This window comes from Halichoeres trimaculatus, unplaced genomic scaffold (genome assembly GCF_033239565.1).
Source record: "Halichoeres trimaculatus isolate MK-OKI-2021-1 unplaced genomic scaffold, fHalTri1.1 fHalTri1_scaffold_15, whole genome shotgun sequence".
In the NCBI taxonomy this organism is placed as follows: Eukaryota; Metazoa; Chordata; class Actinopteri; order Labriformes; family Labridae; genus Halichoeres; species Halichoeres trimaculatus.
This window is the reverse complement of record NW_027437193.1, coordinates 26,522,340-26,538,780: the sequence shown is the minus strand read 5'-3', so window position 1 is coordinate 26,538,780 and position 16,441 is coordinate 26,522,340. Positions and strand designations below refer to the sequence as shown.

Below are 16,441 nucleotides of genomic sequence, written 5' to 3'. Positions count from 1 at the left end.
TCACACAAAGATACAGAAACTGTTTTTTTTCCTCATAAATGTTTTTTCTTCTTCTTCTGTGATAGCATCCCTGGCTCTGCAGTGTGTGTGTTCGACATGCAGCAGCTCGCTCATGTGTTTGAGGGTCGCTTTAAAGAACAGAAATCTCCTGAGTCTATTTGGACTCCTGTGCCAGATGAAGCAGTGCCCAAACCGAGGTATTGTTGTGGCATTATTATGCAAAGGATATATATAAGAGAAGTCGGGCAGCATACCGCAGTGCTGCTGTCCTGAGCATCTGTCTCATATATAGTCTGCTCTCTCCTCTGCTATGAGCTTCAACTGCCCATCAAACTGTATTTTCACCACTATTCAGCAAATATTCTCTAACAGCCTCCAGCAGCTTCCTCTCCCCCCTCTTCTTTTTGCTGTGTATTTATTATCCTCCCTTTCTCTCCCTGTTTTTATCTTCCTGTCTTCGCCTGCAGACCAGGAGGATGTGCAGTGCAGGGATCCAGATTTAGCTCCTCTACCACGCTGCCTGATGAGGTGCTGAACTTTGTGAAGACCCACCCGTTGATGGATGAGACTGTTCCACTGCTGGGGCACAGACCCTGGGTGGTCAAGACGATGGGACGGTAAACATATGGACTCAGTTGTTTTTTATGGCCCCAATGCGTAACTTTTTAAAGCATAAAAGGGAAGCATAGATCATAAAATATGCACCAAGCCTGCAGGAAGGATAAGAGTGTTTTTTAAGGATCTGCTTTAAAAAGAGGTTTGACTCTGTCTTATGTAAAAATCCATCCACAGGTACCAGCTGACGTCCATGGTGGTGGACACAGAGGCAGGTCCACATAAGAACCGTACAGTCCTGTTCCTGGGCTCCACCAGAGGAACCATCCTCAAGTTTCTGATGATTCCCACTGGAGATTCGGTCTCCCACAGCAGTGTGTTTCTGGAGGAGGTAGAAGGATTCAACCCAGAGAAGTGAGTAGGAGTGGAGCCACATTTCTGCTTGATCTCCAATAAATTATCTATTTTAGCATGTTGCTGCAGGTAGATCAGGTCTCTTGTTATCAGCCTTCACTTCAGAGCTGGAGGGCAGCAGTTAGATGTAACAAAGAGCTATCTTTGGTTACACTTAAGTACTTGTTTTGAATTTTATTCAAGTGGAGCTTATCATAAAAGACGGCAGCAAATGCAGACACCACCAGCGTGTTTCTTTGCACACTCTGTAGAAACTCCACCACCCTGTCGCCAAAGAGATGTTGATGTTATCATTTTAGTTTTTCATTTTTTTTCTGAGAATTTGGTTTGTATTGTTCTAAAAATATATATTTTGTATTTCTTAATTCTTGTGTTAGAAATAGTTATTGATTATTTTGCATTTTGGCTCTGAGAATCTGCCTCAATGAGACGCTAACATTGTAGATGAAACCACTGAAGTGCATCTGTTCACCCGTCTTGGGATGAAGTTTTGCTAACTTCATCAATCCATCACAACTTTATCATTTATATTGATATATACACTCACCAGCCACTCTATTAAGTAGACCTTGCTAGTACCAGGTAGGAACCCCTTTGTGGTGGGGGTCCTACCTGGTGGTTGTGGGTTAAAATCCCAGTAGATCAGCAGTTTCTGAAATACTCAGACCAGCCCATCTGGCACCAACAACCATGCCACGTTCAAAGTCCATCAAATCACCTTTCTTCCTCATTCTGATGCTCGCTTTGAACTGCAGCAGATCATCTTGATCATGTCCACATGACTAGATGCATTGAGTTGCTGCCATGTGATTGGCTGATCAGGAATGTGCGTTAACGAGCAGTTGGACAGGTGTACCTAATTAAGTGGCCGGACAGTGTATGATAAAAGTTCAGTGTTGCACGTCATGATGATTCCTTCTATTGATAAGTGGGACAAATATTTACCTTACCTGTATAATAAGTTGAAAAAAGTGGTCAGAAATTTTATTTATTTATTGATTATCCTTTAACTGCTTCAGTTTACTATCACGTGAGCACAGAAAAACGTAAAGTGTGCTCCCTGTAGAAGCTTGAACAGAGCTGTATTTGGTATTTTGCTTGAGCTGACTAATTAATGGATTAAATCCCTACTTAAGTTCCAATAACTCTCCTAATGAAATAAAAGTGCACTCCAAGAAACTTAAATCTTACTCTGTTCATTTGGGTGATTCATGGTCAACACATCTCATTACACTTAATATGAAGTACACGGACCTGACAAGCCGAGATATAAGTTTTAATTGAATATCTTACTGGCAAAAATAAGGACTTAAGGACTTGTAATGAGTAAAAAATGCTGCCAGTGCAGCAAGAACAGTTTTCTCGGTAAGTGTCCTAAAAGAAGATGTAATACTTCTTTAAAAACCCTTATCTGGAAATGTGCTTTCTGCATTGGTGGAGAATTCTAGTCATTACAGTCAATTAAGTCCTTATTATTTGTTGGTGAGATATTTAAATAGGACATATATCTAGACTTGTCAGGGCATCTCTGCTTGTGTTCAGTGAAATGAGATATTTTTCTGACGAATACACGAGGTAAGCTCTGAGTTTTTGCAGTTAGTTGTTTGTTATTGCATTGACCAGAATGTCATACAGCTTTTTAAAGCACCTGAACACCTTCACTGTGCCTTTAAAACCCCCTGAACAAAAATAAAAAAGAAGCAGAAGAAAAGAACAGATCTTCTCTTCGACCCCGGCTGCTAGTACAAAAGAGTACAGCTGTGATCTATGTGTCTGTGCTGGTCCCAATAAAACTGATGTTGTGACCATTTCTGTTGAGGCCAGGGCGCGGGGTCTGTCTGTCTTGAAATAACAACAGATGAGGCCTTACCGGCCGTCGCAGATTGATTTGAGGCCAAACAAAGTGCACTGACCTCTGTCTGCCTCCTGTCTCCACGTGTCTCTCCGTGTACAGGTGCGGTGAGGACTCTCCTCAGGCCCGTCAGCTCTTGTCTCTGTCGTTGGACCGGACCAGTCACACTCTGCTGCTGGCCTTCCCCTCATGTCTGGTCCGTGTGCCCACGTCCCGCTGCCACCTGCACTCACGCTGCATGAAGTAAGAGTCACACAGCCACTTTTATGTCTCATAGTGTTCTTCCTGTCCCTGGATGTTTCTTTGGCTGATAACTGGGTCAGTTTGAAAGTAGCAGTGGACCTAAGCCAAGACACTGTTCACTCGCCAACTTTTGTTTTTGCCTTGTGCTCTCACTCCAGATTTACACACTTAATTTATCCCACTGAAATATGTTGAGATTGTGCTGTCGTAGCAACCACAAGGGGAAAGTGTTTGTCAAATTACAGATAGCTTAATTTTAATTATGGAAGCTTTCTCCCTTGGATATAGCATTTAGCTTGATAAAAGAGGCCTGAAGATCATCTTGATCTAAGCTTGTTTGTAATAAAATAGATGATTTATTATGAATGCCATGAAGGCATTTGTTTATTACTGCACATGTGGGAACAATGTTTCAATAATGTGACCCTGAATCCCACAGCAACCATAAATCACGACCAGACGCTTGAAGCTAAAACAAGCTGCAACTAAAAATAGAAAATGTGACTACTTTTCAAAACAAATCACAGTTTAGTCTCTTTATCCTCCTTTTTTTAGTCTTTTATCCTCCAAGAGGATATACAGAAGTGTTCATAAGACTGTCAGCAGGCCTGACTGTAGCTAATGACGACCTTGATAGAAGTTAGAAAGCTTTGACAACCTGTAACCTAGCAAGTATAGCTTCTGTGTTCACAGCTGGACTGTTGCTTCCCAGGGTTTCACTTTTGGATTTCCCACTGATTTAAAGAAAAAACTAAACTAAACTAAACATCACCAAAAAAAATCAGCTGTAACACTTTACTTTAGAGGTCCGCAAATTTAATCCCACTTAGGTAATAATTAGACAAAGTTTTTTCTCATTTCTTTGAAATAACCCCCGAAATTTCATGATAATTAGGTGAAAATGAGCACATAACTTCAGTCCAGATTCTGTTTTGCAGTGCGCCTGTACTCACAGTGTCTATCACAATCAGGTAAGGCCAATTAACAACCCCACTCTTGGTGAATATCACATCTGAAGCCTTCAGTTGTATCATGTAAAACATTATAGGTCTAATCATAAAGGTTTATCATTTTACATGTGATCTCAATTATGGATATCAACAAACTTGGTACTAAAGAACTTGGTGAAATTAAATAACAAATAGCTAACTATCAACTGCTTATTGGGAAATTGAATTATTCATTAACATTTCAAAGGTAATTATCAGAGGAAACAATGAACCTAACTTCTGTTTTCAAGAACTAAGCAGATATTTATCACCTGCTTCTCTGGAAATAACAGAAACGTTGGGAAACTTCTAAAAACATTTTGGGGTGGGTTGTGATTTAACTTCAAATAATTATTTGCTAATCGTCACCTTCCTACCTTGCAATTTGGAGTAAATTTCAAAGAAACTAAAAAAAACGACAAAAAAATAAATTTGGACATTATTCTAAAGAAGTTATGTGGTCATTTTAAAGAAATAAGATAAAACTTTGTCTAATTATTACCTAAGGGTGATGAAGTTTACTGACCTCTAAAGTAAAGTGTTATCAAATCATCTGCAGTGAGAGTCAGGTCATTTCTCATCTTTCTCTGTTTTCTTGGTTTGTGTGCAGGAGTTGTTTAGCCTCCAGGGACCCGTACTGTGGCTGGACCAGAGGCAGCACCTGCTCCTTCCTGAGACCAGGCACACGGTGAGGACAAAACACTCATGGACACACACTCACACACATGCCCACACACACACTGGCCTCTAGAATAGAATAGAACTTTATTGTCATTGTAACAAGTACAAAGAAATTGAATTCACAGCTGCACTTCCTTGTGGGGGGACATCAGGCCTTTCACCAGTTAGCACTGACATAGCGTTGGTGACTGATGTTTGCTCTGTTAGCCATGTCTGTGAATAGCATGATGCTACTCTGCCCTCTGGTATTCCCTCTGTTGCTGGGTTAGCACAGCTAGCTCGTCCATCTTATTGGAGATAGATCCATCTAAGGACAGGTCCATATCATCACTTCTTAGCTCACACCTGAGAACCAGCACGTCGTCCTCACCTCCTTCTCCTCACCTTGTGTGGAAACAGCAGGCCCTGCACCAGTTAGCATTGACATGCTATAGGCTGCTAACAGCTGATTTCACATGTAAACAATGCAGCCATGGTTACATGTAGGATCTCCAGACAAACACAGGAGCAAAAATAGTAAAAATATAACTGAAGCCACAAAAAGTTTGGTGTCCATGACCAACAAATGAGCCATTCAAAGTAATGATCCACTCCAAATACAAAGATTACGAAAAAGAGACAAAAAAAATGAGAAGAAACGGACAAAGAAGAGTGAGCTGCTGCAAAAGGCAGCCATAGCTAACAGGGCGGCGCCTACCAACATATACCATATCAACGTTGACTGATGAAGTAAAACCATGCTGTATGTCATATCTGGAAACGTTAGGCCACCAGGTCAGGGGCTTTGCTGTGGCTCAGTGGTAGATTTAGCTGTTTCTCAATGAGATGGTTGGCGCTGTGATCCCATTTGCACTTTCACATACCACAGTTTCTTTGGGCAAGGCACTGAACCACCAAATGCACCTGTGGTACAGCCAGCAGTGTGTGAATACTCATGAATGTACACTTTATAGAGCATCCTCTGCTGTTTTATTTAGAGATGAAAAGATGAGAAAAGTGTTCTTAAATTACAGTCAACTAACAATTTCTATTTACTGTACTGTGAATATTACAGTAAAATGAAAAGGAACGTGGTCACAGATATGTAGATAGTTGCTCTTTATTTCAGGTTAGTCTTTAACTGGAATTTCTGTCGCAATCCCTAAAATAACAAATAAAATACAATGAAGGAGACAATGGTTTGTGAACAGTTAAACATGTACACACTCGGGTTTATATATTCTAACTTAAAGTTGACCATTATCATTTACAAAACCTCTCTAGTTTGAGTAAATATCCGTCAGTGTTAGATATTCTTCTCATATCTGGGCAGGAAACCAAATCTAAACTTTTTAAAGAGTTTAATTTGGTGAAGTGTAAAAGCTTTCTTTTGCTGTGTCTCATTAATGTGTGTTTTCTGCTCTCATAGTTACAAAATGTTATTTTGGCCCAGCCACACTAAAGCATTTAATGTTCTTCCAAAGAAACAGAAGCTAACATTCCTCCTTTGTGTTATATAATCCTTTTTTTAATGAAGTGTGAGAAAATGTAGAAAAATTGAACCAATTTTAGATTAAAAATCACCATTTATTTAAAAAAGTTATTATTTTATATGTTTGTATATTAATCATGGAAGCCAATGTTACATCATACTGATATCATGTAAACCAGTGGGTGTAGTGTATTCAGTGATGAATACTAAACAAAGACATTGATCAGTGACTGTTAATGGAAATGAAAGAGAAGCTTTCATTCTGCTTCATACATCTTTAATCAAGTGAAACAACAGTTGTGCTGAAGGCAGTACGTCTAATAGCAGTGGTGTCTGATGATCATTATGGTTTGGTGGTTGGGCTAACAAATACATCAGACCTTTAAGTAGTTAAAAAGCCGCAGAATCAACGTTTCACATGAGATGAAAGTTACAACACGATACTTTAACACCATAGAGAGAAGTGTCTGATACCAGAAAACTGTCTCTACCTGTCTTTGTCTTCCCTCCTTGCCTTGTATTTCTTTACCAGCTTGTTATGTCTCTCTGTAGCGATGGGGAAACTTAAAAGCCACCTATTACATAGCTTAGTGTGATTTCTTTCTGTGAGCTGTGCTTTAAAACTGCTTTCTAATTTTGCCGGATAAATGTTTTTAATTCAAGCTGTGACTCCTCCAAAACACTAACATGGGGGTAAAAGAATGAAGTCCTTGCAACACAAACTGTTTACCTTTGATTGAAACAAAGTACCAAAAAAATTTTCAATGCTTTGTTTCTTAATTTTGTCCTATTTTTCTTTTACGTAATTGAGTAAAGTGGATGATATAGAGTTTGGCCTGAAAAGAATAATCCCATTTAGGAGATACTTGTTTTTACTTACTTTGAGTCTCTTGGTTGTCCCAAAATCTTAATTTAACTGAAGAGTATTTTCTGAATCTGTACAAAGACGTGAGGGCTGAGCCCAGCCAGCTCATTCAAACCAGTCATCCCAGTTTATCCGAGTGAAACACTAAACCCAATGTTGCTCTGTGCTCCCATCAGTACCTGTTGACTGACCCTGACCTTTGACCTCCTGACATGGAGCCAGAAATCAATAACCAGATCAATAGTGTATCCTGTTACACTGTGATGACACATCAATAAATGTCATATATTTTTAAGGGATCATTATTAACAAATGTGCACTTACAGGCACTGTTTACTTTGCAGCTTGGAGCTGATTGTAAAAAATCAATTCCTGTTTTTATTTTAGCTCTTTCCAGTCAGGTTTGATGACAGATAATAAAAACATGACAGAGGTCACGTGATTGTAGATAAAGTAAATAGAGAGCGTGGTGAGATGTTGTGTGACGTCTGTGCATGAAGAGACTTCTCTGATGTTCTGATCTGTGATCTCTCCATGTCTGCAGGCTGCCTTTTCAACAAGATGTGGAATATGGAAACGCCTCCTCCCACCTAGGAGACTGTGATGGTGGGTTGCAGCACTATGACATGGATGCTTCTGTCTATGTAGTGGACTGAGAGCAGGCTCCCCCTAGTGGCTAAATCCCTTGTTACACCTGTCCACTTGTCACTGAACATTTTGTCCTGAAAAAAAAATCTTAGACTCCTTCTAGTCAGAGAATTTTTGCAACAAAATTAAAATTCAAGCTCATTGTAATTCTCTGAGGTGTGGTGTGATTTCCTCCACACGATCCGGCTAGATCCAGTCTACCTTGCTTTTAGAAAGCAAGTGTTTTAGCACCTTTGTCAGTGCTGAATCAGGTGGGAGTGGAGCTGGGATTCTGGTTTCACTTTTTGCAGGTCAGAAACGCTCCCAGTGTGAGACAGTTTAATTAGGGAGGATGTGAGAGGTAGATAATACATTTCCTGCACAACGGGAAATGATACATCCTCCTGGTTATGCAGCTTTGTTCTCCACATCAGAGGGAAATGACCAACGGTCACTGGAAACAGAACAGGAAATAGTATAAACAACTGATGAAATGCTGAAGTCACTTTTTTTAAGGGGCTCAGATGTCACTGCAGAGGAGCTCTTTGATCCGTGATCTAGGATTCAGAGTCAGGAGAAACATAGAAAAATCCATATTGTAAGGATTTTGTTTTCCGCCAACTGTAAGAAACAGAGATCAGTAAGAGTCAGAGGTGCCAGGCTGCAGGCCTGACGGACTCGAGGCGGTGAAAAGCACAGCAGAGGCCAAGCCAGGGGCCGGCGTGTGCTGCTGTGTCTGCAGATGGGAGTGATTAGAGCTGGGTGGAAACACTGAGGTAATGGTATGTGCTGAGAGGAGAGAGCAGAGACTCTCCCTCCTACCAGGGTGGAAAGTGTGGGGAGAAAAAGAGAGTCAGCTGCTGTGGTCTGAGCCGTGCTGATGACAAGTGCAGGCCTCTCTGAAACCTGGAGCCTGTAGAGCCTCAAGGCCAGACTGGAGAGGGACTGAGCACTGTGATCACCTTTAATGAGTGTTAATGCTTCATACTGAATCAATAAGCACAAAGAAGAAGTAACTCTATATTTTATGATGATGACAGTCGGTTTAAAGTGCACCCTGTGGACAGACGTTTAAAAAAGAGGAAGCTCATTGTTCTTCTAACGTCGTCTTTATCACGTTGTCTTTGTCTCCAGGGATCCTGCAGCAGAGTTTGCTGATAGAACCAGAGAGCTTGGTCTCACTCAACCTGCTTGTGGCGTCTGCAGTCTCTGCGTTCACCATCGGGGCGGCGCTCTCCGGCCTCGCCGTTTGCTGGATCATGGCCCACAAGCCCAGAAACCGCCGCCACACCAGCTCTCAGTCTGCCATCCAGCGGCGTGAAAGAAGCCTGCTCAGTAGCGGCGGTGGGATGGGAGGCTCTGTTCTTAGCGTGACAAGACAAGGAGGCGGGGAGCGCCCCTGCACCCAGAGCGGGGAAACCTTGTTTGTCATGCCCAACGGCTGGGTGAAGTCAGGGGAGCTGGATCCAGGTTTCCTCCCGACCCCAGAGCACACACCCCAGCAGAAACGCAGAGGCCTGCGCCTGTCCGACTCCAACTCTGGAGGGTGGGACACCAGCCAGACGTACCTGGGAGGAGGCTCTGTGGGTCTGGGCTCCCCCTGCCGTATGCCCCCCTCCGTCTACCTGACCACCAGACTCTTCCAGCAGGGGGGAGGCGGGAGACACGGCTGCGAGGGACGGGGGAATGACACACCGCGCCAGCACTATGTCTGCCTGAGCAAGCAAGACAAAGGAGGAAAGGGGACGCCCAAAGCCCCTCTGAGGAAGTCTGCAGGGGAGTATGTGTACCCGATGACCCCACAGGACTCACCCGAGCGCCGGAGGGTGGTCTCAGCACCCAGCGCCCCCATGGAGTATAGTGAACCGCTGCCTTTGCGCTGGCCTGCCCCTGAAGGGTACATCCTCAGCAGCCATGGCATGGTCCCCGTCCCTCTGCCTCCACCCTCCATGCCCCCTCCCAGCAGCCAGGCCTACATGTCCCAGCAGCACACCCCCGGGCTGACCCGGGCCCTGCTGAGGGGGGCTCTGGAGAGAGGAGAGCTGGGTGAGCTGGTGGATTTGAGCCAGCTGATGAGCAAGAAGAACTGCAGTGACAGGACTCAGACCGGCCAGTGACTGTTCACCACATGAAGAAAACGTCAGAACTCTGTTTTTGTTTACTCAGATCTCTCTCCTTCCTCATCCTGTCCACACTCCTCTTCCTCCATCTTTCTCCAAATTCTCTCCTCCTGATATCTTTATTTGTCATTCAGCCCCTCTGCTCTCCTCTGTCAGTCTCTCAGGCACACACACACACACACACACACACACACACACACACACACACACACACACACACACACACACACACACACACACACACACTTGCACTCACACACACCACCCCTCTCCTCCCTTGATGAGTGTCTCGTCATGACTGGCTGCTGGCTCTGCCACTCATACCCTGGCTCACGCTAATTGGTTCGGTGGGCTGAGGTTGTTGCTGTGTCTGCATTGCAGAGTTGCCTTTCTCTCTCCTGCAACTGAGCGGTGGCAGGAGGAGGGAGGGAGGATGAGGGGGGAGGAAGAGAGAAAGGAAGAGAAGAGGGACAGCAGAGCAGGGGGCCCGTAGAGGATGTGGACAGAGACAAAGATGGACATAGCACTTAAGAGCTGCCTTCTCTGTGCAGATTGACTGTGGCTGCAGGAGTGGAACGCTCTCCCTCTTGGATCACATTAACAAGACTGCCACCCATCTGTTCCCCCTCTGTATTACCTGTTGGTCTGTTTGCCAACAAGGTACTTTAGGTGAAATTGCAAAATCTAAACATCATGAGGCTGGAGGTGACTCACCCGGCAAATAAACCGACTGTAAAAACAACTTTAATGGATGATGAGGAAAGATAAAATCCTCCTCTTTGTATCTTTTTCCTCTTTGCAGCACACGCAGAAGATGCTAATGCGTTCTTGTACAGGTGACAGAGGGTATTTAGTATTCTGTGTACAGGAGAGGGAAGACGTGTGTGCTAAAATGCCTCCAACCTTGTCTCACAGGGATACGGGACCATAACTCACGTCTTTCTGAAGCAGAGCGCAGGACTGAAATGTCAGCACTATTTCTGCCAACTGCATGCTCTCTGTTCGTTTGCCTTCTTACACGCCATGTACTCTTTAATGACCAATAATTTCGTGTGGACGTCTGGGGAGATTGCGCCCAAACGCTGGATCTTCTACAAAGCAGGAGCAGGACTGGGAAAAGACAGAAAGGTGGAGAGGTTTTTTAGAGGGTTTAAATTAAACGCACTGCAATATACGAACACTCTGTCCTTCACCGTCACCTGAGGGTTTCTCTGCACGTACACACATATCCATTAATGACCCATTATAGAACTCAGTCTGGTTTTATTGGGCAAAATTTCCCCCATAAGCCCGCAGTGGGTCAAGGTCCCGCAGACGTGACACAGTACAAAGTGACAGTTACAGTGGTGATGATTGAAACAGCAGGCTTAACTCTGAGCCAATGGGGGTAATGGAAATGTTCCCAGCAAGCAAATGGGACTGTATATTCAGTCCATCAAAGTGTCACAGCACCGGACACTTATAGATCAACACAACATGGTACGAGTGTGTTAGCGGGAGATGAAGGTCATAAAAACAGACGAGATAAAGAAGTGAAAAAGCAAGTAGAAGTCGATGAAATGAGGAGTACCAATAACAAGAAGTGAGAATTTGATTTATTTGGCCCCAATTTTCACTTTTCCCTGTCGAGAGTCGACAAATGAATGAAGCTGACGCTCACCCTGCAGCAATATATGATTTATCTGTACATAGTGAACTTTACTTTAGATAAAATGAAAACGTAAGACACAGCAGCTCATAAAAAGATGAAGGTGCTAGCTTGCAAACAGGAATGAACAACTTTCATGTCATTATAACTATAAATGAGTGAACGGTTTTCTGCTCCAGATTAAAATTGGCAAACCCCCTCAGTTATAACAGTGTCTTCTTCTCATACCATCCAAATGCCAAGTTATGAATGATCAACTGATGCCTGCTCACTGAAGCAAAAACACAAGGAGAAACTTGTTTTTAAGTGCCATGAAGATGGTTTTAGTCAGCGGGTTGGAGATCTGATTACTGCAGTATCTTTCTGATATTTTGCCTTTGACCATATATGCTGAATGTTTTATTTTTTTATGTCTATGGTGAGTCTTAATGTGAAACCCTCTCCTAGCTCCGTCACTCTGATGAATGTCTCAGTGTTGGAAGGTCTGTTTGTGAACTACTCAGAAACGCCATGAATCCACGCGTACATACTGTAAATATGTAAAGAGTAATTCCTACACCTTGTCATGCCCTTTATGATTACACTGTCATGTGTTCACTGATGCCATGACATGGACTGAGTCTATTTCAGGACAGCTGCTGTGTAAGTACAGTGACATAGAAGTAGTTCAAAGGCAAACCTTCACACAGCTTAAAATACTGCGAGGAAACACTACTACTCATTTACTGTGTCTCAACTTTGTGTCCTGTTTATTATTTAAAGAGCTGCAACAAGTTAATTTACACATAAAAATATATATATATATTTTTTAGTGGAAGTTTCATTTAGCAGGGGCGTATGTAGACTTTCTTGACAGGGGTGGCCCAGCTAGGGCATTGACTTAGGGTGGCCACACGCTAGAAGACTTTAGGCCTGATTTGTCTCCCCAGTGATCAGGGGGGCATGGCCTGAGCCAGGGCCTGAGTCAGGGCTTGTCATAACTAGTTATTTTTCCAAAGAATCTTTAATTATGTGGCGTCAGTACAGCTGCATCAAAGCCTCACTGAGTGTTTATTTTTGTTATGAAGTCAAAGCCTCTGATCATGAGTTTCTGTGAGAACTTGTATCCGAAGAATCCCAACTGTAAGTGTGTGGTGTAGCAGTAAAATGGAAGTTCTTAGTGTGCTTAATTAAGGATTTTTACGATAAAAAAAAACTGGTCTGAACCATAGACTGTATAAAACATGGATGTAGTCTCACCGACTTCACCCATCTGTTTCTGAAACGGAAAATGAAGCACATCGGCTAAAGCAAGGGCTTCGCCTACAGCCATAGGGCGCCTGTTGGTCACGTGACCCTGAGCTGTGCCTCTTATTGGGGGAGCTCGCGATCTTAATATCCTCCGAACGGCCAAGTTCGAAAAAATTCACCCCCGTTCAGTGGGTGTAATAAAATTAGCGACTCAGACAGGAGACGTTTTTTGAACCAGGCTGTAAATAGGTTCATTTCTGCTTTGAAAACTGCTTTTTTTGGCTTGGTGTGAGAAACAGCAGAATTAAGCACTTCCGCATTGTCTCATATTCTCAGACCGGAGGTTGCCGCTTGGTCTGAACTGTCTTAATGTAGTTTAAAGATTGGAGAAGATCTTAAAGTCCTCTAGTCGTGTGGCTGGCCTTTTACAGGGGTGACATGTAGATGTGTGTAAGTACATACATACACTTACACACGGGAACTCACAAGTTTTGGTTTGTTTTTTTATACCCCTTAGAAGTAGGTCCAAAATCACAAAGCAAAAATAGGAGAAAGGGGAAAAAAACTTCAAGCAGCCTCTTGCATCTCAGCATATCCAAAAGAGGATTTTTTTTTCAAGCAAGTCCCGCCCTGTCAAGACAAATAACCAATCAGATTTCAAATAGGGCCTCTGCCTCCACAAGCCTACCCTCTGACATTGTCAGGCCGTCACTGCTTTTGGTCATGAAAGTATTCAAGGATTAAACTGTTGGTCGGACAAAAGAAGCAAAATGAAGTCATCACTTCAGATTCTGGGAACTCCCTGACCTAAAGACTTTAAGATTCAATGTTAAATTATGAACACTAACAATAATAATAGGAATTATCTTTTGTTGCAGCCCTGTTTTGCTGTTTTGTGATCATCTGTAACATTACCAAACCAACTGCCATACTGGAGGATCTTGAAACTACTCATCAGCATCCTGGGAGAATGAATGTATTCATCTCTTTTCTGTTTGTGCTCTTTCTACTGTGCAGTATTACAGACAAGCACAACGACTTTTCTTTCTCTCTGTTTTGCATTTTGAAAAGGAACTGTTTTCTGTATCATTTGTGAATAGTGTAAATAATCATGCTGAAGTTAAAGTGTATACGGCTGTTTCTTTTCCAGGAGGGTCTTCTGAGACTGGGCTGTGTTTGAAGTGTGAGGTTTCCTTTTTTTTCTTTCTCTCGGTGACGATGCTGTGAATAAGATGTATGTACAGTATTTACGTGATTTTGGCTGACTGCTGAGTTCAGCAGTTTCCCTGTTATTAGAGTAGAGACACAGGCAGAACTGAGCCTTCTCATTTGACTGATGCCTGCCCAGTTTTTGCAGTTGCTAAGATACTGCTGTTATAATAACCATCAATCTTTGGAGTACTGCTATTAAACGGCATTATATAACTGACTGCTAATGTTGTCGCGTTTGCTTCTGAATGCACTCATTGAAATAAATGCATACCATTACAGCACAGCTGAAGGCAGCACACAGATAAACACATTTAAAGCTCTATTTCATCGTGAGTTATGTGTGTATCATTACTGTCGTTTATTTTTGGTAAATGAGGCTCGTTTTTCATCTGTTTGGCAGTTTGAAACTTAAAAGGAGGCAGCTCCAGAGAAGCATATCCCTCTAAAACAAAAAGCAGCATTTACATTTCTGACCACAAGAGGGAGCTGGACACTGGCCTTCAGCTGCTTAAGGAGTGGAAAGCTTCAGCCCCCATGGGTGCCCGAGCATTTACAGAACATGTTCTGTGCTGCTGAGCAGAACACAGACTGTACAGTGATTGTGATGTGCATTCAACCTTCAAGAGGAGCAGTTTTTGTTTGGACCCGAAACATTTTAGCTTGATCACAACTCTAAAAAGAAAAAAAAAGTGCAGCCAGAGTTTAATGTACTATCTTAAGAAGAAACCTCAGTATCTCCTGAGGGGGCATTCATTACTCACAAACCAGGTCCTGTAGTCATGAAAAGATGTCAGAGTGGGGAGGCTGTATTCAGAAGAAGGGTACCCTGAGACGAGGAAGAGACTTATTCACCCTCTGCATCAAAGGTCCTACGACTACAGACTTTGTTGTTTGTTGTTTGTACTGCAATAATTTCATCATCATCATCATCATTTGAAAAAGCATGATGTTGCGCATTGGCCGTGAACACTGATCTGACTGTCCTAGATTGATCTGGTTATGTTTAGTGTTGTGACTCATGAAGTAATGTACCATAACCAAGTACAGCCAACAGTGCAGATAAATGGGGTTAAATTCTACCTTTGTGATGAATGCACATTTATAACACTGTGCACTGAAAATCAAACAATTCAATCCTTAATATTAATTACCAAACAAAGATATGGTTAGCATGATCTTCCTTGTTACATCAAGGTATTTTTCTTTTATTGAAATGGGGAATTTCGGCTGTAATCTAATGTTAAGGCAAAAATTGTAAAAGCTGAATATGTCTACAGCATGTAGTTAGGTTAAAAAGTCTGGTGCCAACATGAGAATACACTGGGCTCCTTCTGACTGACTACAAGGCTTTAACAAAGATTACACACAGCACTAAAGATTATTAGAAACTGACATGGATTATCTGGATCACTAACACACCCTAAAGGTCTTGAGGAGATCACCTAGCAGTGTGATGTACGGGTGTAACAAATCAAGTTACATTCTCTGTAAATACTGACATTATTAACATTACTGTAAAGATAAACACAGTTCAAGGTAACACGTTTATCAAATGTGCCCTTTAAGTCATATTAAACCTCAGAAAAAGTTCTTCATAAATGTTAAGCATTTTATGTAATGAAAATAAAAAAAGAATACAAATTTCAAAAATTTCCTAAATCTTAAGCAGGATTTAGATTAAATGGTCTCCTTTAAAGAAATGAGAGACCTTAAATTAATCACCTAAGGTAACATTTCCGTAAAGCTCATGGTCTAATTAGACAATTTTATGTACTCAAAGAAAATGTGCTAATTTTATAGAGTATGATTGAATTGAAAGTGAAGTGATGCAGCAGGTTGTGTTTTACATCATGACTGACATAACTTCACTGAATTCCATTTGTAGAACCAAGTACTGATTCAAGTAAAATCAAACTCATCCTTGAACACAGCATTGTAAGTTTATATAATATGAAATAAACAGAGGTGTCAAAAGTATTCACATTCGTAGAAGTACAGATACTAGGGTTTAGAAGACTTTTGTAGAAGTTGAAGTATCAACTCAAGCTTTTTACTTAAGTAGATGTGTAAAAGCACTGGTTTTAAAAATGCTTAAAGTATAAAAGTAAAAGTAATTTAAAAGGGGGAAAAATGCTGTTAAGGTCAAAAGCTGAGGCTGTGCCACAGGGGCCTATAGTTAATATAGTTCATCCCCCCTCCTGAGTCTCTGCCACAGACATCTTCATCCTATACTACTTACGTCTGTTATGTCGTTGCTGAAGAGTGGCGTGATTTGTGTCATGTGCAGGTGTGATGGATTGTGTACAAACCAATAGGGTGTTGGAATGGTTTTACATTTATACATCTCATCCATCCACAATCAAATTCACTCTTTCCAGATAATGCCATTTCAGCAATTTTAGGATAGGTTTTTACTTTTTTTTGCTGTCTTTTTGAACAAGCTGGAATGAAACAGGCAATTTTAAAATGTAAGGAGTAGAAAGTAAAGATATTTGTCTGAAAATCTGAGAAGTAGAAGCAAAAAGTTGGCTAAA

The 16,441-nt window shown here is 41.9% G+C and overlaps 1 protein-coding gene across 2 annotated transcripts in view; it reads left to right on the top strand.

Annotated features, from left to right (window-relative positions):
• Window positions 1–13,388, top strand: part of LOC141804367 (semaphorin-6B-like) — a 46,424-nt gene extending 33,036 nt beyond the window's left edge. For both annotated transcript variants that reach the window (XM_074688752.1, XM_074688751.1), the window contains exons 11-17: window positions 66–197; window positions 468–617; window positions 793–969; window positions 2,924–3,064; window positions 4,664–4,741; window positions 7,615–7,676; window positions 8,832–13,388. In XM_074688752.1, coding sequence (XP_074544853.1) covers window positions 66–197; window positions 468–617; window positions 793–969; window positions 2,924–3,064; window positions 4,664–4,741; window positions 7,615–7,676; window positions 8,832–9,814 — 1,723 coding nt within the window. In that variant the 3' untranslated portion in view covers window positions 9,815–13,388. The remainder of the gene's footprint in view (window positions 1–65; window positions 198–467; window positions 618–792; window positions 970–2,923; window positions 3,065–4,663; window positions 4,742–7,614; window positions 7,677–8,831) is intronic.
• The last annotated feature ends 3,053 nt before the right edge of the window (window positions 13,389–16,441 follow it).